Consider the following 25,484-nt stretch of genomic DNA (forward strand, 5'->3'; position numbering starts at 1 on the left):
CCTGGGCCGACTACTTAATCCGGAGTGTCAGAGTATGGCAAAGATGATAATGAAAATGCCACGCATCTGGGGAGTCTATGAGCGGGTGAGAGGTATCGCTCTGTCTAAGGACCGCTTTCAATTTATCTTCCAGTTAGAGAGTGATATGGAAAGGGTTCTGAAGACTGGTTTCTGGACCTTTGACGATTGGGGCATGCTCTTGGAGAGATGGACAGAGTCGCCGCCTCCAAACTTCCTGTCTACTTTCTCGGTATGGATTCGACTGAGTAATATACCGGCGAACTTTCTCACGCTTAAAACGATTCAAACCATCGCTGAGAGGATTGGGTCTGTTGAAATCATCGCTTTTGATCCAGAAAAGTCGCAGTATAATTCTTTTGTGCGTGTTAAGGTGAAGTTTGATGTCTCCAACCCACTTGTTAAAGCAAAGACGCTTAGCTTACCCAGAGGAGCCACAGCCCTTGTTGACGTAGAGTACGAACGGGTTCGCAAGAGGTGTTTCCATTGTTTGAGACTTACACACGATAAACAAAGGTGTCCTTTCTTACGGCAGGAGGAGATGAGAACAGGAGGATCTATGCAGAGATTCGGTGGTGACCAAGCAATCGGAAGCTCGACGCGAGATAACAGGTACCCCAAAGATTTAGCTGGTGCTATCTTCCCCATGTTACAAGAAACTACCCCCCCAGGTTTCCAACATAGGTCTAATGTGGTGGTTCCTGAGGTTCTACATGAAATGAAAAAGTATCTGATGTCAGGGGATCCTACATTGTTGGGTCAAAGAAAACAAATGCTAAAGTCCACACTTGAATCAATCTCTCATGACACCAGGGCTCAGAGCTCTATGCTACGATTGGAAGCCCCTCCTATGCTGACACCTGATATTGCCAAAGACAGAGGTTTGGTCTTTGGCTTTCAAAAGGCGACAGGGGAGGTTGTCGAGGATTCTATGGCAAAGGTTGATGCCCGCGCTACAGTACAAATGGCGGAAAGTGGTCAAGAGAAGTTGAGTCAGGGTACTGAGAGTATGCAAAACATGCGGAATTACAATACTGAGCCTAGTGTGTCGCTTCCCCTGAAGGACCCCCTTCACTCTGTGGCTACGGGTGGGTTTCAAATGGGTCTCACAGAGTCCATTGGGGGGGGTAAGGATCATAAGAAAGCAGTTCCGCAACATTCTTCCTCATCCTGGAAGAGGAAGAAGGCGAAAAGTATGAATAAAGGTCACAACGGTGCTGGTGGGGTTGCTAGAGAGGGGTGTGAGTCTTCTTCGGGAGGTTCTTTATCTAAGCGGAAGTCACATGAGGAGACGGAAGTATCCTCGAAGTTCTCCAGACGTGAGACAGTAGCGATGGGACCCAGAGTTTTGGCGGCTGCAGAAGATGGTACTGGTACCTTTCATCCTTTTCCCCAGGGTGCTGCGCAGTTGAGGATGCCTGTTTGCAACAATGAACAATCTGGTTTGGTGGTTTCCCAGAAACCACCCAATACTCAATGAGTATAACGAGTTGGAACTGCCAAGGGATGGGGAGCACCTCGGCGGTTCGACGTCTAAAGGAAATGCGTCGTGAACATTTCCCAGATTTTTTGTTCCTCCTAGAGACTAAAAACTCTAGAGAACACGTTGTGGGAGTTATGGATTGGTTAGGCTATGATAAGGTACATGTTGTGGATCCAGTTGGTTTGAGTGGAGGGTTAGCTCTGTACTGGAAGGATATGTATGAGGTGGAGGTGCTTCAGTCAGATTCTCGCTTGATAGATACCCGCATTTCAAAAGGCTCGATGATATTTTATGTCACATTTGTATACGGGGACCCTGTCAGACAGAAACGAGAGGAGGTCTGGGAAAGACTTATACGTATTGGTATCCAAAGAGATGATGCGTGGTTTCTTACTGGTGATTTTAACGAGCTCATGAACAATTCGGAGAAGCTGGGAGGTCCGGTAAGACCTGAATGGTCCTTCTACCCATTCCGTAATATGGCACGAAGCTGTCGTATCAAAGAACTGCCTAGTTCCGGAAACAAACTTTCGTGGGCTGGGAGAAGGGAAGATGTGTGGGTACAGAGCAGGCTTGATAGGAGTTTTGGGAACAGCGCCTGGTTTACAATGTTCCCACGAGCTAGAACAGAGTATCTGGATTTCATGGGGTCTGATCATCGACCTATGATAACAAGACTTGTGGGTGATAACGGTTTGTTTAGAGGCCGGTTTTGTTATGATAAACGCTGGGCGAAGAGACAGGAGACAGAGGATCTCATGCGTCAGAACTGGGGGACGCCCGGTTTGGGATTACCAGTCACAGATAGACTGATAAATTGTCGGAAGGCTTTCTCCAAATGGAAGCGTACAACCATTACCAACTCGCAAACCCTGATTCAACGCCTTAAGGAGGAGCTGGAGCGGGAGTCTACGAAGAGACAACCATGCTTTCAAAGATTACAACAAATCAAAAGAGAGTTGTCTATGGCTTTTCGCGATGAAGAATTATACTGGCGTCAGAAGAGCAGACAGTTATGGCTGCGGGAGGGTGACAAGAACACTGCTTTTTTCCATGGGTGTGTAAACTACAAAAGGATGAAAAATATAGCTAATCAATTTGTAATAATTTTTTGTAGTATTGGTTAAATTTGATTTATAGAAAAGTTTATATATTTTAAATTTTGTATAATAAATAAGCATACCAAAAAAATGTTGACAAGAGTGTTATTTTGAGAAATTGCTATAAATTCTTTTTTGAGATTCATACATTAGTATAATTTTTTTGAGATTATACATTAGTAAAACAATATTTTAGTTTAAGAAAATTTAAGAAATATAATCAAAACTATTATGCATACAACCACGCATTACATGGACTAATTACCTAGTATGAATTATTTCATTGTTCCTATGTATTCGATATCTGAATTATTCGAGTCTTACTTTAAATAAATACTATGAGTATTTGAATAACATATATTCAAATGTTATTCTTAAACATTTTTATTTTATGACCGCTAGAAAAAAAACACTTATTATTTTTATCAAATTTTGTTAATTTTTATACTATCTCAATCCAATATTTATAAATTTTTTTTACCTTAGTCTACGTTCTTCGCTTTCAGAATGGTAAAGCGTATAATTTAGCGCGACGTGTTCGCTCAGTTCCGTACTTAGTTACCTTTGTAAACAATCTACTTTTACATTGGCTTGTTTGAGTCAATATGTGTAATTACGGCTGTTGTAAAAAAAAAAAAAAAGAAAAAAAAAAAGAATTGACCGTGGTTAAAAAATGTAGTTTAGGTCGAACCGCGAATTTCAGAAGGAAGAAAAAAAAAAACAAGGATAACACAAACCTCTCTCTTTCTCTCTTTCGTCTTCCAAAATCATTGACTTCTCTTCCACAAGGGTCTCTCTGGTCACTCATGGCCATCCTCACTCTTTCTCTTCCTCTTATCGTCTCTTTCCTTCGTCCTCACGCTTCTCCTCGCTTCTTCCTCCTCCCTCGCTCTCTCTCCCATACCCCTTTTCTCTCCCGCCGCCGATTTCACCGCACCTCCGCCTCTATTCACCACCAGTCCTATCGTAAGCCCGACGATGATCCCACCACCCGCGCCGCGTCTGTTCCTACATTCCAACAGGCGATTCAACGCCTCCAGGTTCCATTCTCCCCCTTTCCCTCCTTCCAAATTTCGGCGAGTTGAATTTGATCTAACTGAGAACTTTTAGGAATATTGGGCTTCCGTTGGATGCGCCGTTATGCAACCTAGTAACACTGAGGTAGGAGCTGGCACCATGAATCCTTGTACCTTTTTGAGGGTTCTTGGTCCTGAACCTTGGAATGTTGCATATGTTGAGCCAAGCATACGTCCTGATGATTCTCGCTATGGTGAGAACCCCAATAGGCTTCAAAGACATACTCAGTTTCAGGTCATTTTGAAACCTGACCCTGGAAACTCTCAACAGCTCTTTATCAACAGTCTCTCTGCTTTAGGTACTCAATAGGCCTCCTCTTATGTTTCCACTTATATGTTTGAGACTCAAGTGCAATAGATTGATTGAATCGTTCTCCTTGTGATGGTTTCCGTTGGTATATTTTTGCTGAAAGATTTGATTATGTCAAGTTGATCTTTATGGTACATAAAGCTGCTTCTGAGGAAAACTCTTTCATCCCTTACTGTTTGCCGTATGCGTTCTTTATAGGTATTGATGTGACTGCACACGATATTCGGTTTGTAGAAGATAACTGGGAGAGTCCGGTAATGTGTGAAACCGTGTTTTTATGGGGGTTTCCATATCTTTTAGTTTCTCACTATATTCTCAGCTTGGCGGTGTCTGGTTTCAGGTGCTTGGTGCGTGGGGTTTGGGTTGGGAGATTTGGATGGATGGTATGGAAATCACACAATTTACTTACTTCCAGCAGGTAATATTCATTTTATCTAAACATTTCTACAAATGAACTCTAGATTACAGTTTGAATTTTTGGTTTTCTTAGGGTAAATTTTATCTCTGATTCTGTAGTATATTTTCTGCTTAAGTTGCTAGAAAATAATATAATTGTGAAGTTTGCTTCTCTCTAGGCTGGAAGTCTTCCGTTGTCTCCAGTATCTGTTGAAATAACTTATGGGCTTGAGCGCATCATCATGTTGCTTCAGGTTAGTATTGTACTCCCTTATTGTTGATGTACACATGTTCGTTATAGGTCCTTTTTGTCTGGCTTAAGTTACCTTTTTGTTTCAACTGACAGGAAGTTGATCATTTTAAAAAGATCTTATATGCTGATGGTATCACCTATGGGGAGCTTTTCTTGGAAAACGAGTAAAAGACTGATATTCTGTTATGGTTATTTCATCATACATTATCAAAATTATTCTGTGTTAGTCATGTTTTTAGATACGGGTGAATTTTTCAGGAAGGAAATGAGCTCATATTATTTAGAGCATGCTAGCGTGGATCGCCTTCAAAAGCATTTTGATTATTTTGATGAAGAAGCACGTTCCTTGCTTGCCTTAGGACTTCCAATCCCTGCGTATGTTTATCACATGCTTATGATCATCCATTTTTTTCTCCATATTTAACAACTGCCTCTTAAATTTAACAAATTGCTGCTTGGGGGCATGCTAGGTATGACCAGCTTCTGAAGACGTCTCACGCTTTTAACATTTTAGACGCTAGAGGTTTCATTGGCGTAACTGAACGTGCTCGTTATTTCGGTCGAATGCGCAGGTATGATCTGTTCCAGTTTTATTCTTCCTAAAGTGTATTATTGAGCAACCCAACAAGCTTAATTAACCGGAGAGGAAATGCTTTTAGACAAGTTGTTACTTGTAAATATTTATGATGTGCATTTTTTGCTTCTGTGCATTCTCTTTGAAAGAATAGCTTGGCTCGCCAATGTGCCCAACTGTGGTTAAATACACGCGAGTCTCTTGGACATCCTCTTGGTGTTGCCTCCGAATCAGTTCTTCCCGTTTGTCACCGAGAGGCTTTGGAAAAAGTGGCTGAAAAGGTTGGGTTGTTTTCTAATTAGAGATTTTACAATTGGAGCTTTGTTGCTGATTATTTCCTTTTGATGAGTTGTGAAGATGGCTTTTTTGATAGATGAAAACATTTCTGAAAGTGTCAAATAAGATAGTTTCCTAATTTGTTGCTTATGTGGTTTTCAATTGTCACAGGTTCCTGAGGATCCAAGATCGTTTATTATTGAGATAGGGACTGAAGAGATGCCACCTCAAGATGTTATCAACGCTAGTGAACAAGTAAAATTACATTTCATTTGGAGAAACTTGATATTTCTCTCTCTATCACTCACTCATGGACACTTGAAGGCCGTTCGCTCATGCTACAATACTCCCTAGATTTTTTTATCATGTGTTTCTTGTTTTTCCTTTTCTGCTATGTTCTTTTGATATATTGCACATCAAGTAATAGTCCTTGACTCCTTGTTAATATTGCAGCTCAGGGTCTTAGTGCTAGAATTACTAGAGAATCAAAGATTGCGGCATGGTGCTGTGAAAGCATTTGGCACACCTCGCAGGCTAGTGGTAATTACATAACTGATGTCAACTCTATAAAAGCATGAATCTTCCTTTTTGTTCTTTGGCATTTTTGTACATTTTTAAAAATTTCGCTTATGAGGCTTATTTAAAGCTGGCTTTTTATGTGAGGATGTAAAAATTAATTTTGACGTATTTGAAGGTCTTGGGTTTTTGAAGTACCGTTGAAGCTTTTTGGAATACTTCTTCTTTTTCTTCTTCTTTTAAGTAGTTTTAAGTGAAGGCCCCTTTTTCAGGTTTTAGTTGATGCTATGTCCTCGAGGCAGCTGGAAGAGGAGGTTGAAGTTCGAGGACCCCCTGCTTCCAAAGCTTTTGATGATCAAGGAAATCCTACGAAGGTTATTTTGTCTTCCTTTGGTCCTTTTGGTCAAGGATATTAAAATTAACAACGTATTAAAAGTATTTTGGTAGGCATTGGTGGAATTTATCGAAATAGTATCTGGTTCATTTATGTAATTCCCATAGGTATTGTGCGTGCATTGACTGCCTATAGATATGTAGATATAAATTTTCTCGTTGTTCCTTCCTGCCAGGCTGCAGATGGTTTTAGCCGTAGACATGGCGTTCCTTTGGAAAAATTGTACAGAAAAGTTTCTGGTAGGTGCATCCATTTTAGCAAATTTTGTTTGCAGGATCCTATTTCTTAACTTATGACATTCCTTGTTCTTTGTCTCCTAGGCTGCAATTCTGCTTTTTTCTTCATTTTTAACCTCTCTTTTTTTTTTTTTTTTTTGTATTTCTTTCAGGGAAGACAGAATATGTCCATGCACTAGTTACAGAGCCAGCTCGACTTGCTTTGGAGGTTCTTTTTCCTTTACTCTTTTTGTTATGCTAAGGCAATGTTATTTTCATCTTTTATGACAGAAATTCATGAAAGACATAGTATATCCATTAAATTAGCATATTATTATCTCTTGCTTTTCATATGGTATACCTCGTATGTTTAGCGTCCTAAGTCCTCTATTTGTTAAGCATACATTCTCGTTCTGGGATCTTGTCTATTATAGGTTCTATCAGAAGATTTACCTGCTATGCTGGCTAAAATATCGTTCCCAAAGTCAATGCGCTGGAACTCTTCAGTATGTAACTTATATCTGTATACTCATACTAATGCTCATATTTCCTAGGTTCAGTTGTAAAACAAGGTGTTTTAATTACTGCTATTTATCTGGTGCTGTGATAAGCAGGTAATGTTTAGCAGGCCAATTCGCTGGGTTATGGCCTTACATGGGGATCTGGTTGTGCCATTCTCCTTTGCTGGCATCTCAGGGTACGTTTACTTGGCTACTCTTGCTTTTCCATGCTTTCTATGGCTTCAATTGGCACGAGTTTCCCTCTTGTATTTGGCAGGTATGCTAGAAAGATGTTGAAAATATTTGTAAATAACTATCTGTTTCATCTTTGAAATGTAGTGGAAATGTATCTTGTGGACTTCGCAATACTGCTTCAGCATCACTATTGGTAAGAACATTGTCGTCTGTAGACATATTTGGATGTCATGCTTCAGATGTGTGCTTTATCGTCTTCTATATATTGGCAGGTACAGAATGCAGAATCCTATGAAGATACTATGAGGAATTCTGGAATCAATATTGAAATTGAGGCATGTCCTTCAGATATTCTTCTCTATCCATTATATATTTATAAAAATCTTTTTAACTTTCAGCAGGGTGTCAGATTTCTTTCATTTTAGATTTTTAGTTATGGATTTATGTAGTCATTTCATTAGTTACCATTATTTATAGGAAAGGAAGAAAATCATTCTTGAGAAGGCAAATGCACTAGCAAAGAGTGTGAATGGACGCCTTGTTGTCCCACAGAACTTACTTAACGAGGTAATTTTGTGATGTTTTCATTGATATGCTCTACAAAGGTACCAAGAAGCCAGTTAATTTGTGGTTTTTGCTAGGTTGCAAATCTCGTCGAAGCTCCTGTGCCCTTAATCGGAAAGTTCAAGGAATCATTCTTAGAACTTCCGGAGGAGCTATTAACTATTGTAAGCTCCTCAGAAACGAAGAATGGTTTTTATACCGTGTAACCTGCTCATAATATCTATTTACTTTCTTATGATTTATCAGCAAGTATGCTTATCTAATTCAAGCCTTGTTATACCCTATAGGTTATGCAGAAGCACCAGAAGTATTTTTCCATTATTGATGATAGTGGACATCTATTGCCTTACTTTATTGCTGTATGACACTCTAGCCTTGCACTGTCGTCTGTTGCATATGTTTTTTTCCATTTTTAATGGCATAAAACTAATTTTTAATAGCTGATGAAACGGAGTGCGAATTTTTTTAGGTTGCCAATGGTGCAATAAATGAGGACGTGGTGAAGAAAGGAAATGAAGCAGTTCTCAGGTTGAGATGTGTTATAAGTGGCTAAAATTTATACTCAATTGATAGATAAGAGTAGATCCCTCTTGGCACGTCTTTATTGTTCTATCTGTTTGCATTGCCCTACTTATATGCTGTCAAGTCTTGATAGTGCTCCATGTTAAAAGCTCTCAAAGGTCATGTTTTACATTTGCAGGGCACGTTATGAAGATGCAAAGTTCTTTTATGAGGTGGACACAAGGAAAAGGTTTTCTGATTTCCGAGGTCAGCTGCAGGGAATTCTCTTCCATGTAAGTTTTCTTTTGGTACATTTTTATACTAGAAACTGGATACAACAAATTGTCGTACTTTTTTTTGTTCGCCAGTAGTTTCATTGTGGTTTCAGTTACAAGTAAAAAATGCAAATCATTTAATATTGAGTTCAGTAGCACATACAGCATAAGCTTCTAATCCATGTTTATGTGAACTAATAGGAAAAGCTGGGGACGATGCTGGATAAGATGAACCGTCTACAAAAGATGGTAACTAAGCTTTGTTTGGCCCTCGAAATTGATGAAGATGTGCTTCCTGTCGTGGAGGAGGCTGCCTCTCTTGCTATGTCAGACCTTGCAACTGCTGTAGTTACAGAATTTACTGCGCTGTCAGGAATAATGGCTCGCCATTATGCTCTCAGAGATGGCTATTCAGAGCAGGTAGTGGATTCTTCAAGTGGATCTGTGTATGTTTATGGGCTTAAGTTTCCCTTGTGGCAGCTTCTTTTTTGCTTCATAGATTAAGCTACTAGCTTACGATGGTATATATTCATTAGCATGTGCTTTATTATTATATGAAATCATGTTCCTGGGATGCAGATAGCAGAGGCTTTGCTGGAGATTACACTTCCTAAATTTTCTGGAGATGTCATCCCAAAAACAGATGCAGGAATGGTTTTGGCAATAGCTGATAGGTAAATCGAAAGCCTAGAATTTTGGTGTCTCTTATTTCTTTCTATGCCAAACGGTTTGTCTTGTGAACACAAAACCATATTTCTGAATTTGCGCAGAACTAAATTGCATAATACTTCTGATATGATGATTTTGCTTGAATTTTTGTGATCCTATATATACTTACACTATATACTTACACCTATGCTTATTTCTATGACTTTGTAGATTAGATAGCCTTGTTGGTCTATTTGCTGCTGGTTGCCAGCCAAGTTCATCAAATGACCCATTTGGCCTTAGAAGAATATCATATGGCTTAGTAAGTGTATATATATATGCTGATCTAAAAAACGAGCAATTATGATTTGCCATTTTATGGTTGCATGAAGTTGTGGAGAAAAAGTTATACTTACTTTGTATGTATAACACAGGTTCAGATTTTGGTCGAGAAGGATAAAAATGTCAACTTCAAAAGTGCTCTAGAACTTGCGGCCAGTGTACAACCAACGAAGGTTGAGGCAAACACTTTAGAAGATGTGAGAATCAAGTCTACTCCCATAGCTTCAGTGGCGTCATATACTATTTTCTCATTTTTACAGGTTGTAAACTGTTTCATGATATAATTAACTGGTCTATTGTTTCTAGGTGTATCAATTTGTTACTCGAAGACTGGAACAGCTACTGGTTCGTGCACTTTTGTGATGCTTATCTTTGTTGCTTTCTAATTTTTTAGACACAGTTCCCGGCTCTTTAAACTGAAAGACCTTAGGGTCCGGTTCTTAAAACAACGTTCTTTCCTATTTACAGGTTGACAACGGAGTAAGCCCTGAAGTAGTTAGGTCTGTCCTAGCAGAGCGTGGAACCTATCCTTGTCTGGCAGCGCGTACTGCACACAAGGTAAGTGACTTGTGATATAATCCAATAGCGATTAGATATGGAATCAGGTAATAGTTGAGGAGCCTGTGGGCATCATTCTCCTACAAGTCAGATCTTTTGGTGATTGGATTAAGCCTAGTATAGAAGGATACATCTCAATTTAATTGGTTGAATCTCCCTTGGCTATCTAGTATTAGAGATTAGAAACTGGACTACAACTTGATTATCTTGTGGTTTTGAATGTTGCTGTGTCATAGTAATTTTGTTCCAAAAAAAACGCTAACATCGCTGGTGCATTGGCTGATACCTTGCAGATGGAAAAGCTAAGCAGAGGTGAGATGTTTCCGAAGATAGTGGAAGCATATTCTCGTCCCACACGCATTGTCCGTGGGAAAGACGTTGGTGTTGGAGTTGAGGTACTTGAGGTTTCTGTCTGATCAAAGAGCATGTGTACAAACCTGCAGCTTCTAACGTGTTAAATGATGCAATCAGGTGGATGAGAAGGCATTTGAGACTACCCAAGAGAGAGCATTGTGGAGCACTTACACCTCTATCAAAGATCAAATTCACACTGGTAACTCCACTTTCAGCTGGATTCTCTCAAACAAACAAACAAACAAACAAACTTTCTCACTTGCTTCCAAGTTTCAGGTATAGAAATCGAGGAGTTCACTGAGATATCGATGCAATTGGTGGAGCCACTCGAGGATTTCTTCAACAATGTGTTTGTGATGGTGGTAAGTTGAAGCTTTTGTCCACACACTGTACTAGAGCTTATATTGTAGACCGAGAGTGAAGTTTGAATTTGATGATTTGCAGGAAGATGAAAGAGTGAGGAAGAACAGACTCGCTCTGCTCAATAACATTGCTAATCTTCCCAAAGGAGTCATTGACCTTTCATTTTTGCCCGGATTTTGAGCTCTTAAATGTTTCATAATCCCCACAGGAATCATTGATCTCATTTTTTTCTTTGTTTCATTCATAAATTTACATAGATAGAGAGTTGAGTTCATCTTTTTCCAAAATTCAAATCAAAACTAAAACTTATGCAATTGAACTCTTTACAAATAAATTTCACAATCTTAATAAAAAAGATTCAATTGATTACTTATACATACATCTTTTTTTGAGTGATTTGTGTTGATTTTAAAAGATTCAAATGAAAACAATGGATTACTGTATAAGATAATTTAGTGGGAAAACAAACAAGACAACCATCCAGAGAGAAGCGAACTAAGCAAAGTGAGAAACGGCGCAAAGTTATGGAAGAGGAAAAAGCGGCGGCATACTACGACGAGCTCACGCGTAAAGGAGAAGGAGCTGCTCGATTCAAGCAAGGCCTCGGCTTCTCCTCCGGTGCAGACGTCGTTCCGGAGAGAGGATCGGCGATCGCATCGTCCTCTTCGTTTCTCAACCAATTCGTCAAGGCTTCTTCCAACCCTACTAAATCCACTGAAAACAAAGATTCCGAGATCCGAACCACCAGAGATAAATTGAAGAAGGATCAGCAACATCCTAGGGTTCCGGAGAAGAGCTCCAGAGAATCGAGTGAACGGCGTCATTATCGGAGTAGAGAGAGGGATGAGAGAGATAAAAGTCATACAAGGAGAAGAAGCAGGAGCAGGAGTTCAGAGAGACGTAGTAGGTATGCGGATAGAGAGAGACGGAGAAGCAGGAGCAGGAGTTCAGAGAGGCGTAATAGGTATGGAGATAGAGATAGTCGGAGGAGGAGGAGGAGCCGGAGCAGGAGTTCGTCGCCGCCGAGGAGAGAAAGTAGGAGGAGGGAAGATGTTAAGGAGAAGAAGATTGATTACTCGCGGTTAATCAAAGGCTACGATGAGATGGTATACTCTTTCTCTCATCGTCCTCAACCTTCATGGTTACCATACTTAGATGAAGTTTTGTTAATTTGCTTCGTAATGTTGAAATCCCTCTAGAGTTTTGGAGTTAGGGTAACAAGAACACAGCAAATTAGTAATTAGCTTAACATCCTGAAGGTCCTTTTGGTATTGCAACATGGGAATTGCCTTAATGTACCCACATTTACTTGGTAAAGCAGGAATAAATGTTTTAAGATAATAAACCCTTGAGCTCTTATTTGGTTCAACCATTCTTTCTTTATGGATTTAGATTCTGTATTTTTGTTATCGGTGTTTTTTTCATTTTCATTGGTATCATAAGGGTTGCGTTCTTTTGTTGCTTTCTTGAACAGTCAGCTGCTGAAAAAGTGAAAGCCAAAATGAAGCTCCAGCTTGATGAAACTGGTATGTTAGTCGGTCCCATTTGAGAGATTACATTGAGATTATGTTGTCCATGCTTCTAGCAGCTCGTGATCTGATTCTCCCAACAACATATTTTGAGTGGCATCCATCTTTGGAATGTGTTTTAGTCTAATGCAAGACTATTGTTGCTACGGTAGTGAATCATAGCTTTATGGTGTAGTTCTGTGGAAGGCTGTGTTTTAGCTCTTCATCTCTTAGCATTGAGGTTGCAATGTACATTACTGCTGGGAGTAGAGTTTCCCTAGCTTTTCCGTATCAGCAAAGCGAAGCAACACCTAAGTGTTTAGTGACCTCGTAGATCTTCATAGCAACTCTGCATATATAAGAAGGATTAGTACAAACCCTTTCCTGGAGATCGTAAATATGTAAATGTTTTTACTGGTATAAAGATAAATTGCCTGGTGTTTGAGAAAGAATAAAAGAACAAGAAAGATCATAACTGTCATTAAATTGAAATCCCTGGCATTGTATACTTTGTGAAAATGTTAATATCAAGCTCATGTTTATTTCTTCTCTTGAAACTAATGATGCGCTAAATTTGCAGCTGAGAAAGATACCAGTAAGGGTGCAGGATGGGAAAGATTTGATTTTGACAAAGATGCTCCAGTTGATGATGAGGAAGTAGAAGAAGGTCAGTTTACCATGAAATTCTACATTTACTCCTTATGTTTTCGATGTACGATGGAGCTACAAGCAAAAAATCATCCTTAGTTATGGATGTATAGTTACTATGTATGTACTCTTGATGCTAAAAACTTCATATGATTGCAGGTACTGATGACGACGCTGCCTTAGTCAAGCGAATGGGACATAGTTTTAGGTTTTCCGCCATCGAGGTATACTGAGTCATTAGCTTACAAATTCGATCTCTAAACAAGTCACAGTTTTTTCTTTATATCAGAGCCTCAAACAGATTATATGGTTGAATAAAAACTTGTAGGCGAAAAGGGAAGAGCAACTAAAAACCGCACACGATGAGGCCATGTTTGGAGCACCCACATTCCAAACTCATACCGATAACACCGAATGTGATGTTACAGTGAATACTAATGTTAAGGACGATGAAGGAGAAAGCAAGAGTGGCACGATAAGTCTTCTAAGTGAAAAGGTAAAAATCTGTGAGCTCTCTTCACCTCTTTTGCTCTCAAACAAATCTCGATTCTTGGAGCTCCATTCCAGGGTCCGTACGTAAGCTTATTAATCCCATACTTTATGTATTAGGTGCTTGCAAAACAGCAAGGATCTTGGCGTGACAGAGCTCGAAAGTCATGAAATTCTTATATACAATGGAACTATGGAAGTCATGATGATTAATGTAGTTTATAGCTGACAAAGTATTGATCGTTTTGTTTCTTGTAGAAATTTTGATGTGGTTGAAAGTGATTTTACTCGTAACTGCGATAGAAATTTTTTTGTGTGATCCATATACCATATATAGTTTTCCCATCGATGAAGTTATAAATATAATTAGATCATGTAGTATTTGGCATAATATTATCCTGAGAGTCTCATAACACTATTCGTGGAAATCAGAGAATTGCTAGATTGAATATCAAAAGGATTAATCATCAATAGATTTAGAAGTGGTCCAGAGTCTAGTTTATTAGAGGAAGTGGATTATATGATAATATTTCTATAAATCCAAGAGAACCAAATTAGTATCAGCAAAGTCAATAATATAAGGCTAAAGAAAGAAAATAGATGGGTCTTTTCGACAAAGTCAGAGAAAAGGCAGCAGCAGGATTAAACAAAAAGCAAGAAAAGAGTCTGATACATAAGATCAAATTCCAAAATCCAAACGATGCAAAAAATAAAAGTTACTCCTACATGAGAAGAAGGAGAAGGACCCTCACTTAATTCTTCTCTTCTTTCTCAGCCTCTGCAGCTCTCTTGGCTCTAGCGCCGGCATGTCTCTTCATTGTACGTGCTAAACGAATCGTGTTATTAGCTTCAAACAGTTTCATGTCGGAGGTGATCTCTACAAGCTCCATCATCGGCTTCGCACGGACAATAGGCATGTAGTTATTCATTATTTCACCTAAATTAAAAAACGTTAGGCTCAAGAGAAATCAATGATGTAACATCTCAATGCTGTAGCTAACATCCCATCCAACAAGCAAGAAAAAAGATCAATTAACTATTCATATCTCCAGATCGCTTTTATATTTAATATAAACAAGGTAAAACTTAACAAGTTGTTAGCCACCAATTTGATTTGCAGGTTGCTGCATAAGTTGGTTCTCAAGTCCCATAATCAAACAAACGAAAAAAAACTAAACCTAATAAAATTACTTACTCACTTGAGATAGCCGACAAGAAGAGATCTCCACAAGTCACACAGATTTCTTCGCGCGTCAGGGAAACAGAAAAGTATAATGTTTTAGGTTTGGAACCTTTCCTTTATATATAGAGACTTGCACAGTAAGGCATTAAAATTTTACCCGGGCCGAGGCCAAAACAAACCCATTAAAGATGAGTTTATGTAAGTTTTTAACATGAATATATTTTACATGTGTATATTATTATCTTATTTCCTTTTTAAAGATAATTTTACTTAAAAATATGATATATTAGAAATTTAACATATTTATCATTTACTTTTAAGATATTAAATCTAACTTTTGCAAATATGTTTAAAATAAACAAAATTGTAAATTGTGTTAAATAAAAAAATAACATGCAATATATATAGTCCTAAAAAACGTTTCGCAGGACTAATCCTGGATCACATATCCTATATTTTTTTGTATACATTTCGCTTTGTATTCACGTTTGTTTTGCTGTTTCCCGCTAATAGCGAAAATCGAGGAGGACTAGAAACATCTAGATTCCTGTCAAAGCTCATATACCCTTGGCACCAAGACTCATCTCAGTGGACGCATTGTACAATCTTATGCCACCTCTATGCGATTCCCTTAGGACCGCAAAAGGTAATATAACATTCCGGAATCGGTTTGATCAGTTAGATTGTTTGGGCCATTTTCTGATATTTTGATATGTAACTATTATGTATGGTGAGTTTGTTTAGGTGACCTCAAACGCCTTGACATGATGGGGAATAGCTGCATCAATCATAAAGCTGCCCATTCTACTCTACTCTCTGAAATTCAACACAACGGAGAGCCCATCTTCGTTTTCCCATCATCCTTGGCTTCACATGTTCCTTACGATGATGACCCGTAGATAAATTCCGCTATACCGGTCTATCATTTTGTCTGGCACCGGTTTATACTTTGGTTTGGTATGTGCATGAGGTTTTGGTTCATTGTTCACATGGAAATAGCTTCCCGCAACATCTTAAACCGTAGCATAAATATCACTATTTCATTCCTACAATTTAATCAGCTTATTATGAGCGATGGCTTGTACTATATATTGTCTTTGTCAGTTGGGCAGTGTATTGAAAATTTGAAATTAGTTTTACAATAATCAATTGACTATGTTTCAAACCAAAAATAAAAAACAACGCATGTGTTAATCAACAATTTGAATATAACTATATAAGTCATAGATCATAGATAGAATACACTCTTTGTTTTACAAATGTATAACCAAAATCATAGATAAATGCAATCTATATATACTGCATAAAAATTACATGATTATCATAGTCATAGAGAGAGGGATATCGATCAATCGAAACTTTCACATAGAAGCAAAATGTAGTAAAGTGTATTGTATTGATCTTGAGAGCATGTGTTACAATATATATATAGTCATGTACATGAGGGTTTTGCCACTATATAATTACATATATGTCCCTGTTCTATATCTCTTCCTTACATGCCCCCTCAAGATGGAGGCAGTTGCTTGACTCCAATCTTGCTATTAAGTTCAGCGAACCGGGGACCCTGGAGTGGTTTTGTCAAAGCATCTGCTAGCTGATCAGCTGTCGTGACATGAGTAACCCGAAGGATGCCGGACTGGATGTGTTCTCTAACAAAGTGGTAGTCGAGTGCGACATGTTTCATTCTCGAATGAAACACTGGATTGGCACACAAGTATGTGGCTCCAACATTGTCACAATATATCACCGGAGCAGTAGGAAGTATGACACCCATTTCAGTGAGCAAGGAACAGATCCACCGGAGTTCAGACGCCGTGTTAGCGACAGCACGGTATTCGGCCTCGGTGGAGGAGCGAGAGACACTGCGTTGTTTCTTGGAGGACCATGAGATGGGACTCCCACCAAGATACACAATATATGCATTGGTTGACCGATACGTGCCTTTATCACAACCCCAATCTGCATCAGAGAAAGCATGTATGGAGAGCGGTGCATCACGTCGAAGGAAGATACCAAGAGATCTTGTGCCCACAAGATAGCGGAGAACACGTTTGGCAGCCTGCCAGTGGTCCGTCGTCGGTGTTTGCATGAATTGAGATAGGCGGTTCACCGCAAATGCAATGTCAGGCCTAGTAAATGACAAATATTGAAGACTCCCGATAACCATGCGGTATTGAGAAGCATCGGCAAGAGGGGTGCCTGTGTTAATGTGTAACGGCTTTTGAGTCATCGGAGTCAGTACCGGATTAGCATGCTGCATGTTTGTTTTGGCCAGGAGGTCTGTGATGTACTTGCGCTGCATCAAGTGAAGACCGTGGTTGGTGCGAGTGGCCTCAATCCCCAAGAAGTAGCGTAAGGGTCCAAGATCCTTAAGAGAAAAACGAGCTGCAAGTGACTTGTTAAACGCATCCACCAGTGACTTTTCTCCAGCGATGATTATGTCATCGACGTACACAAGGACATAGATAGAGTGACCAGCATGATGACAGATGAAGAGCGATGCATCTGCAAGAGAAGCTTTAAACCCAGATTGTAAGAGAAAGGTTCGAAGTTCTTGATACCATGCTCGTGGAGCTTGTTTGAGACCGTAGAGAGCCTTGCGTAAGCGACACACATGATGAGGTCGGTCTTTGTCAACAAATCCCGGTGGCTGAGTGACATATACCTCATCATGAAGCGTTCCTTGAAGAAAAGCGTTGTTAATATCGACCTGATGAATTGCCCAGTTCCGCTTGACTGCCACTTCAAGCACCGTACGGATCGTGGTAGTCTTGATTACCGGACTAAATGTCTCCGAGTAATCAAGACCATATCGTTGGTTGAACCCCCGAGCCACAATCCTAGCCTTGTACCTATCAATTGAGCCATCAGGATGATATTTTATTGTGAATATCCACTTACAACTTATCACGTTCTTTGCAGTGTCAGGATCAGCCAGGTCCCATGTTCGATTCCGCATTTGAGCATTGTACTCGTCTGCCATCGCCTGTCGCCATTTCGGGTCCTTCATAGCTTGTGCCACAGTCGTTGGTATCGTCGGGGTTGTAGAGGTGTGAAGATTAAAACGCTGGTTTGGCTTTTTGATGTGGTTCTTTGCTCTTGTTTTCATCGGGTGGAGATTTTGTGGTGAAGGAGATTGATTTTGTACGGAAGAGGTCTGGGATGAATCAGAGGAGGCAATTTGCGGGATTGAGGTATTCGGTGTAGGAGATGATGAGGTTGCGGATGATGGATTTGGTGATGGGCTTGGTTGTATTGGGCTTGGTGGAGTTGGTGTAGTGGTAATGGACCGGGCCTCATCAATCGGGAAGGAATCATTGGCCTGTTTGGTTCGGAGTTCGTGAGAGATGTCGGGAGATGGCGACGAGGAGGACTGCGGCACAGAGGAGGACGATGGAGTCTCCGGCGATGAGGATTCCGGCGTTGTCGTAGGCGACGTTGGCATCGAGCAGGAAGACGGCGGAGACGGAGGGTGAAGAACCGAGCACGGTGGGGAGGAGTGAACTGTTGAAGGCGAGAGTTGGAGCACCGGAAAACTGTTAGATGTGCCATCAGCCGATGAAGTCGAGACCGGCGGAGCAGATGGCGTCGGTGTGGAGAAGGGAAACACCGTCTCCACAAATTGCACATGCCGAGACTTGATTAGTATTACAGAGTCGATAAACCGATATAAGGTTTTTAACGACATTGGGAACATATAAGACATCGGTAAGTGCTAGAGAGCGAGAAGGAGTAGGAAGCAAAGCAGAACCAGTTTGAGTGATAGGAAGGTTCGAACCATCTGCAATGGTTACCGCTTCTCCCCCAGTATACGGCTGATGTAAGGCCAAATTAGAGAGATCAGATGTCAAATGGTGAGTAGCACCTGTATCACAAATCCACGGGTTATGAGGCGCAACGGAGACTGCATTGGCGTGAGGCTGCCATGGCGGAGCAGAGTAACCACCACCAAAGGAAGGCGAACCACGACCAGAGGACTGAAGTTGCGGACATCTGCGTGCACTATGACCATAAACACTGCAAATTTGACATCGACCTTGGTAACCCCTGCCGGAGGATCCACGACCCGAGCCTTGTTGATTGTTCCACCGACCCCGAGAAGAGCCGCGAGAGGAATGGCGAGGAGTGTGATGACTGCCCGAGGGATTGTATGTCACGGCATTAGCGGTAAGCGGAACAGAGGAGGCAGACGTATGAGCAAGAGCCTGAAGCTTCAGCTCATAATTGATCAGTTTCTCATGCAACTCTGTCAGAGAAGGAGGAGTGTCACGACCATCAACCTGATCGACCACCGGCTTGTAGTCCTCAGGAAGACCAGCAAGGATAAAATCAACTTGCTCTTCATGTTCCACCGGCTTACCGAGAAGCCCTAGTTGATCGAAACGGGTGGTAAATCCTTGAAAGTAGGCATCAACAGATCTCGTGCCTTTCTTCCACTGTTTGATTTGCTCACGGATCTGTTTGATATGCCCCCAGCTTGGCTTAGCATAGGTTGATGACAGAGTGCTCCAGATCTCGGCCGAGGTCGTCGTTTTGGAGAGAAGAGGCTGAACCTCAACAGCTATTGCACCAAGGAGACTGGAATAGATGAGTTTGTCTTGACGCTTCCAGAGAGTATACGCCGGATTCGTGGTGGTGACACCATCAGTGGTGAGAGACGATGCAGGGGCGGCGGTCGTACCATCAAGGTAACCGGCGAGCTCGTAACCATCGAGCAGAGCATGAACCTGACGATTCCACATCAGGAAGTTGGAGGCAGTGAGTTTTGTCACGTTGGACATGTTGACGTTGTGAAGAGAAGTGGCATCGATGGTAGCAATGACTTCACTTGAGGATGTGGACATGGCGATGAGAGAGACGTGAGCAACAAGATTTAGGGTTTTAGAAGAAAAAGAAGAAGAAGAGAAAAGAGGAAGAGAGCGGCGGAAAGAAAAATTTTTAGGGTATTAGGTCTCAGGAAATTACTGCTCTGATACCATGTAGTAAAGTGTATTGTATTGATCTTGAGAGCATGTGTTACAATATATATATAGTCATGTACATGAGGGTTTTGCCACTATATAATTACATATATGTCCCTGTTCTATATCTCTTCCTTACACAAAATGGAGATAGAGAAACACAAACAGCAGTACGACCGGAAACACCAAGATGAGTGGAGGGGACGGAGGAGCCACAGGCCCCATCATCAACGGAACGAACAATAAGATGAGTGTAAAGACGACAACCGCCAGAACCGAACCCATCCCGAATCCAAACTCATTCGCCATTTTCTTCTTCTTCTTTTTTTTTTTTTCTTTTCGAAATGACAAGTCAATTCTGTGTTTGTTTCTAACTGGAGAAGCTATATAAACAGAATCGGGCATTAAATCTACGGTTGTGTCGTTTCCTCAAGAATTAGAGACAACGTTTCGTATAAAATAAAAAATGCATGAATGAAAACACAACTTAAAATTGTAAAACCTTTCACGTTAATAACCAAACCACCTCTAACCTCTCCAATACGGTGCGTTTCGTTGTGTTTTGTGCCTTTGTGGTATTGCCACTGTCAGCTTTCAAAGACCGACCTTTACCTTTTTTTGCCGATGTTTAGCTTCATCAAATCGCCGCCGGCTAAAAGATATAAACGCCGGCGCCGGAGATAATCCATCTTCCGGTAAAAAACCATCGAGGTCTGTCACTCCACTTCCGATCCCTATCGAAAATCCTAGTCCCGCTCTTGAGAAATCACTGTCCAGCACAAAAAAAAAATCAGAATCCGAAGCTTAGTCATCTCCGGTCATTTGGATCGAATCAGAAGCCAATGCTTAGTCCTGTTCCGCCGTGAGAGGTGATGGTCGGGTTACGCGATCCACGTCTTCTGGTTTGCGAGGTAGGAGCTCTAGCCCATCTGATTTGATTAGGGGTTTCTCTGATTTGAGAAAGAGAAATGAATCTAGGATTATTGGGGGAAAGGGTAAGAAATGAATCGGATCAGGAGGATAAGAAATCTGGGTTCAAACAGGGTGAGAGTGAGGATAAGGTTGGTGTTGTAATCTGTGAGTCAACTAGGTTTTATGAGAAAACAGATGAAGAGACTAGTGTTCCAGTGAAATCAAGCAAAATTGAAGATTCTAGCTTGGCCAGAAACTCTATTTCTGATGCTAAGACACATGCTTCGCTTGGTTCTGGTGAAAAATCTGATTGTAAAGTTGAAAAGATTGGGAAAGGTACTAGTGTAGGTTTAAGAAGGAAGTCTTTGGATAATGTTGGTAAGGCAATGGAGATGTCAAAGGAGATCAGAGGGAATGAAGGAAGTAGCAGCAATAGCTCTAGTAAAAATACCCGAGTAAGCTGCATGAGAAGCTTGCTTTTTCTTGAAGGAAAGGTTAAGAAAATTGCATCAGATATCAAGAAGACTAAGGATATGCTGGATTTGAACAACCCGAATTCATCTAAGGTTATAATAATCTCTGATATACATCATAAGATCACAGGGATTGAAAAGTCTATGAGCCGTGTTATTGATGGTCCAGAGAAGAATAAAACTAGTCAGGTGACGAAACCGAAAGCCTCGTTAATGGATTAAATAAGGATGAGCTGGAAGACAGACTCTTTCCTCACCAGAGGTTGCTTAGGAACAGAACTCATTCCAAAACATCTTCACATGTTTCAAAAGGCCATGATTCTGTTGAGTCCAACCAGGCAGTAAGTGTTGAAGAAAAGCCCTCAGCTCCTGTTGAGGAGAATGCGATAGCTCTAGAGTTCTTGGCCTCACTTGACAAGGAAAAGGTCACATCTTTGAGTGACCAAAATGCACCAGAAAATCTGCAAGTGCAGGAAATGGATAGAGAGGAACCGTCAAAGGAAAATGATGCTTCAAAAGGCGACGGCACGAGCTTCACCCAAGAGCGAAAATGGTGACTCTCTTCTCTCTCTCTTTCTTTAGATTTCTCTTAGGTTAGGTTGAGACTTAGTATTTCTCCTATAGTTTGTCTTTGGTCGCTGATGTATGTAGGTTTAGATCTGTTTTGTGTTTGTTTCTGGTTTTTGCATCTGAAATCGAGTATTATTAGAGTCTATAATGCTCAGTCTTTGGATCGGTTGTGTTGTTGCTCTCTTTGTTGTACTTTGAGGATTTGATTCACTTCGTCTCTGCGAAGAGCAGAGCATCAGAAATGATGTAACGTCGTGCATTTGTTATGCAAATCAGTTCTGATTTTTAGGGGAATTTGGAAATATGGATGTTCATTTGAAGGATTTGTAATTTTAGTATTCACAAACTGCTTATTGACTAGTTGAGTAGTCAGATCGTATTGTAGCAATCAGTTCTGAATGAATTAGGAGAAAGTAAGTTTTATTAATGCATTGAAGTGTTTAAACTTAAGGGCCTATGTGGATTCTGTTTTATGATGGTAATCCATTCTGTATGTTGTTCAAACCATTATTTGTGGTAGTTTAACTCGGGTTTGGTTTTTTGTGTCTTAGGTGAACATTCCTAAAACTAAGAACACCTACTGCAAGAACAAGGAATGCAAGAAGCATACCTTGCACAAGGTGACCCAGTATAAGAAGGGTAAAGACAGTCTTGCTGCCCAGGGAAAGCGTCGTTATGACCGCAAACAATCTGGTTATGGAGGTCAGACCAATCCCGTCTTCCACAAGAAGGTAACACTAAAGAAACAATAATGCTCTGATTCAGATTTGATTTGCCTCATTTTGATCCCTAATTGCAGTCTGAGAACAAATGTAGGAGTTGAGATTTTACTCTGTCAAATATGTTTCAAATAGCCTATTGCCTATGAAAGTTTTATAGGATTATCTGTTCCTACGCCTGTGCTCATCATTTGTCTTTCGTTCTAACAGGCTAAGACAACCAAAAAGATTGTCGTGAGGCTTCAGTGCCAAAGCTGCAAACTTTTCTCTCAACGCCTTCTATTAAGGTAATGTGTGAGACATTCTTTATCGTTGTTAAACACTCCTTTGGCATCGGTTCTGAGCCATTTGTGTGTCGGTTTTGCAGAGGTGCAAGCACTTTGAGATCGGTGGAGACAAGAAGGGAAAGGGAACATCTCTCTTTTAAGTTGTTTCAGCTATCTACTTTTTTCTGTTTTGTTTGGTACCTGTCTTGCTTCGATACTGAATCTACCAGAAAAGGCTGTGGTGTTTAATTTTATAGGACAGTATCGTATGGATATCTTTTATCTTTTAAGTTTGTGAACCAACCTTTCTTCATTAGGTTTCAGACTTTCAGTTGAATTCTTTAGAACGTATAACAACAATATCTAAGCTTTAAAAAGATATTACACTCAAAAAGATAGCTAATAATCAAAAGACCATAAATACATCTTGTGGCGTAATAATATTTTGATCCTATATTTGGTAGATAAAATTCTGCAACACAAAATTCAAGTAGTTCTCTGTGTAAATATTTCTCGCTGACAGAATTTGCAACGCTAATATCTGCAAGAAGCCAAGAAGAAGTGGCAACAATTCTACTCAACTGTAAAATACACATCTGAATATAACTCAAAGTTCCAATATTGTAGGAAAGAAAAAGAGAGTAAAATATTATATGAATCCAATATACATAACCTGAGTGTTAGTAATGCAGAGATGACATAGTGACTGAGAGATTTCATTCATTGACTGAATAATAATAAAACAAGGGGAAAGAAGCTACAAAATTTGACAAACATGGATTTGCGTTGGAGAAAAACATACAAGTTAAGATACTAATAATGATCGACAGTGAGAATATATATATATAAAGGTGAACTACATTGTTGTCAAACCCTAGTTGATCGTGTTGTTTATGCCCTCAAAGTCATAATCTAGAAGACGGATCCGAAGTCTTCTATAACCGGTGTTTGGTAGCTCGACATAAAAGAATCAGTGGGAAGTGGATCGTAGCCAGGAAATAGTGAAGAAAACTCCAAATCCATCCCACAAAGATCCCAAACACCATCGACCCCAAAATTATCTGTGGGCGGCACCGGAAAATAATCGCCGAACGTAAAAGGATCGAACAGAGAAGAATCCTCCGAAACACCGACATCCGTGAAAGTAGCATAAGATCCCAAACTGGAATCAGTTTCGTGGTAGCCAGGGAACTCGTCAAACCCTAATCGATCTTCCGGCATCATCATAGCCTCGTTACAATTTGTAATGGTGGCGTTTTCTGAAACCCTAATATGATCATCTTCTTCTTCCGTCTCCTTCGGCTTAGGTTTCTTCGAGTCGCCTCTTCTTCTTAAGATACTTGTCTTTAGTTGCTTGATTTCAACTATGTGAGAGCTAAGCTTATCGATATGTCTCCTGAAATCCTCACCCGAAAAACCCTTGATATCAGAGACGAAGTCGTAAAGATCGCAAGCGTGATTCTTTCTCTTGTGATCGCTTAACGCATTGAACTTTCCAACGATCCCTGTTAGGGCTTGTGGGTTATCTTGCGGCTCGGGCCAGACATGGAGATCGTTGTTGTTGGGGCCGTAACAGATGAAACCGACAGAGTTGCCGCATAGAACAGAGAGCTCTGTCGCTTTCTTCTTAAAACCGGGAAACCGCTGTTTGAAGTATTTCTTCTTCTTCGAATCATCATCATCAGAGAACTTGTTGTTACGAGGAGCCATCGCGTAAAACTTAGAGAGAAGACCTAGAAAACTTGTGGTTTCGTATAATGGAAAACTTGTTCAGAGTTCTTTGAAAAAGGTTCGATCTTTCTTAGCTATGCATATAATGGAAAACCTAGAGAATGGCTTACTCATATATATATAGCGTAAATAAATGCATTGTATTTTTAATTGATTTGGGGGATTTGCTAATTGGGCCATACTATTCGGCTCAATTCTCACACACACAGACTTTGATCAAATACTAGGTTTTAATCGTTCGCTACAATTTTTTTTTTTTTTTTTTTTGTCATACACATCATAATTGCTAAAAACACATGGTATCTTACAAGTAGGGATGTTAAAGTGGGTAAAAACCCAGTGGATACCCGAAACCCATGTATAAAACTGGGTTTTAGGACCTGCTTTTTTCTAAGAAATTAAATGGGTTAAAAATGGGCAGGTACCAAAACTATAAAATCTTACACGGATTTACCCTATCAGTTATGGGTACCCATTGGGTTTTTTGTTTTTTTTTTTTTTTTTTTTCTAATCACCTACACTTTTTTTTTTTTTTTATCAAATCTTATCACCTACACTAAACCCGCAAAATCACATTTTCCCGACAAAACCGCAAAATTATGTTTTCTCGCCAAACTCGCAAAATCTTGTTTTCCCGCCAAAACTGAAAAATCTCGTTTTCCCGCCAAAACCGCAAAATTACGTTTTCCACCAAACTCGCAAAATCTCGTTTTCCCGCCAAAACCGCAAAATTTCGTTTTCCCGCCAAAACCGCAAAATCTCGTTTTCCCCCCAAAACTGCAAAATCTTGTTTTTCGACAAAACCGCAAAATTACGTTTTCCTGCCAAACTCGCAAAATCTCGTTTTTCCGACAAAACCGCAAAATCTCGTTTTTCCGCCAAAACTGCAAAATCTCGTTTTCTCGACAAAATCGTAAAATCTTGTTTTCCCGCCAAAACTGCAAAATTTCGTTTTCTGCCAAAACCGCAAAATTAACTTTTCCCGTAAAAATCGCAAAAATCGTGTTTTTCCCAAATCTGTAAAATATCGTTTTTCTACTAAAAACGCAAAATCGTGTTTTTTCCGTCAAAACGCAAAATCATATTTGTATCCATAATACATAATATATA

General features: G+C 40.1%; 5 protein-coding genes and 1 pseudogene across 7 annotated transcripts; 4 read left to right on the plus strand and 2 right to left on the minus strand.

The window, feature by feature from the left end:
- Window positions 1-1,494: 1,494 nt before the first annotated feature.
- LOC147938692 (uncharacterized) lies at window positions 1,495-3,200 on the plus strand. Its single transcript, XM_087465725.1, has 2 exons — window positions 1,495-2,601; window positions 3,108-3,200. Exons 1-2 carry the CDS (start codon window positions 1,495-1,497, stop codon window positions 3,198-3,200), a joined length of 1,200 nt encoding a protein of 399 aa, XP_087321851.1.
- An 89-nt stretch (window positions 3,201-3,289) lies between these two features.
- Window positions 3,290-11,282, plus strand: LOC104711287 (glycine--tRNA ligase, chloroplastic/mitochondrial 2). 2 transcript variants are annotated; one of them, XM_087466975.1, is made up of 33 exons: window positions 3,290-3,641; window positions 3,712-3,976; window positions 4,186-4,241; window positions 4,328-4,405; window positions 4,563-4,637; window positions 4,730-4,800; window positions 4,895-5,011; window positions 5,107-5,208; window positions 5,365-5,491; window positions 5,658-5,741; window positions 5,940-6,026; window positions 6,275-6,376; window positions 6,572-6,635; window positions 6,785-6,840; window positions 7,046-7,117; window positions 7,226-7,308; window positions 7,451-7,499; window positions 7,579-7,641; window positions 7,784-7,873; window positions 7,948-8,034; window positions 8,158-8,229; window positions 8,340-8,398; window positions 8,571-8,664; window positions 8,848-9,066; window positions 9,226-9,320; window positions 9,526-9,616; window positions 9,729-9,833; window positions 9,943-9,981; window positions 10,105-10,194; window positions 10,488-10,589; window positions 10,666-10,747; window positions 10,825-10,910; window positions 10,993-11,282. In XM_087466975.1, the coding sequence occupies exons 1-33, from the start codon at window positions 3,408-3,410 to the stop codon at window positions 11,089-11,091; spliced, it is 3,195 nt and encodes a 1,064-aa protein (XP_087323101.1). In that variant the 5' UTR covers window positions 3,290-3,407; the 3' UTR covers window positions 11,092-11,282. The 2 variants fall into 2 exon arrangements, with proteins under 2 accessions (XP_087323101.1, XP_087323102.1); XM_087466976.1 differs by having other exon boundaries at window positions 3,303-3,641; window positions 5,360-5,491.
- A 9-nt stretch (window positions 11,283-11,291) lies between these two features.
- LOC104711288 (uncharacterized) lies at window positions 11,292-13,930 on the plus strand. The gene is made up of 6 exons (XM_010427979.3): window positions 11,292-12,017; window positions 12,386-12,437; window positions 13,000-13,086; window positions 13,227-13,291; window positions 13,396-13,563; window positions 13,677-13,930. The coding sequence occupies exons 1-6, from the start codon at window positions 11,436-11,438 to the stop codon at window positions 13,725-13,727; spliced, it is 1,005 nt and encodes a 334-aa protein (XP_010426281.2). The 5' UTR covers window positions 11,292-11,435; the 3' UTR covers window positions 13,728-13,930.
- Window positions 13,931-19,722: 5,792 nt separating this feature from the next.
- On the minus strand, window positions 19,723-20,236 carry LOC104715389 (uncharacterized). Its single transcript, XM_087467898.1, has one exon. It carries the CDS (start codon window positions 20,106-20,108, stop codon window positions 19,839-19,841), a length of 270 nt encoding a protein of 89 aa, XP_087324024.1. The 5' UTR covers window positions 20,109-20,236; the 3' UTR covers window positions 19,723-19,838.
- LOC104715390 (KIN14B-interacting protein At4g14310 pseudogene) lies at window positions 20,236-22,262 on the plus strand (annotated as a pseudogene). Its single transcript, XR_015567457.1, has 2 exons — window positions 20,236-21,641; window positions 22,210-22,262. The product of XR_015567457.1 is annotated as a KIN14B-interacting protein At4g14310 pseudogene (transcript).
- A 1,088-nt stretch (window positions 22,263-23,350) lies between these two features.
- Window positions 23,351-24,431, minus strand: LOC109126170 (agamous-like MADS-box protein AGL49). Its single transcript, XM_019229261.2, has one exon. It carries the CDS (start codon window positions 24,351-24,353, stop codon window positions 23,556-23,558), a length of 798 nt encoding a protein of 265 aa, XP_019084806.1. The 5' UTR covers window positions 24,354-24,431; the 3' UTR covers window positions 23,351-23,555.
- Between the last annotated feature and the right edge of the window lie 1,053 nt (window positions 24,432-25,484).

The sequence above is a fragment of the Camelina sativa genome, chromosome 9 (assembly GCF_030686135.1).
Source record: "Camelina sativa cultivar CO46 ecotype springtype chromosome 9, ASM3068613v1".
NCBI classification, from domain to species: Eukaryota; Viridiplantae; Streptophyta; class Magnoliopsida; order Brassicales; family Brassicaceae; genus Camelina; species Camelina sativa.

What these genes read in the sequence shown, in the direction of transcription:
- LOC109126170 (XM_019229261.2), bottom strand. Translation starts at nt 24,353, where the DNA reads ATGGCTCCTCGTAACAACAAGTTCTCTGATGATGATGATTCGAAGAAG.
- LOC104715389 (XM_087467898.1), bottom strand. Translation starts at nt 20,108, where the DNA reads ATGCCCGATTCTGTTTATATAGCTTCTCCAGTTAGAAACAAACACAGA.
- LOC104711288 (XM_010427979.3), top strand. Translation starts at nt 11,436, where the DNA reads ATGGAAGAGGAAAAAGCGGCGGCATACTACGACGAGCTCACGCGTAAA. An exon ending in TCAAAGGCTACGATGAGATG is followed by an intron (nt 12,018 to 12,385) that starts GTATACTCTTTC and finishes TTTCTTGAACAG; the next exon opens with TCAGCTGCTGAAAAAGTGAA. An exon ending in TGATGAGGAAGTAGAAGAAG is followed by an intron (nt 13,087 to 13,226) that starts GTCAGTTTACCA and finishes ATATGATTGCAG; the next exon opens with GTACTGATGACGACGCTGCC.
- LOC104711287 (XM_087466975.1), top strand. Translation starts at nt 3,408, where the DNA reads ATGGCCATCCTCACTCTTTCTCTTCCTCTTATCGTCTCTTTCCTTCGT. An exon ending in AAGATAACTGGGAGAGTCCG is followed by an intron (nt 4,242 to 4,327) that starts GTAATGTGTGAA and finishes GTCTGGTTTCAG; the next exon opens with GTGCTTGGTGCGTGGGGTTT. An exon ending in GAAGACTGGAACAGCTACTG is followed by an intron (nt 9,982 to 10,104) that starts GTTCGTGCACTT and finishes TCCTATTTACAG; the next exon opens with GTTGACAACGGAGTAAGCCC.
- LOC147938692 (XM_087465725.1), top strand. Translation starts at nt 1,495, where the DNA reads ATGAGTATAACGAGTTGGAACTGCCAAGGGATGGGGAGCACCTCGGCG. An exon ending in AAAATATAGCTAATCAATTT is followed by an intron (nt 2,602 to 3,107) that starts GTAATAATTTTT and finishes CTTCGCTTTCAG; the next exon opens with AATGGTAAAGCGTATAATTT.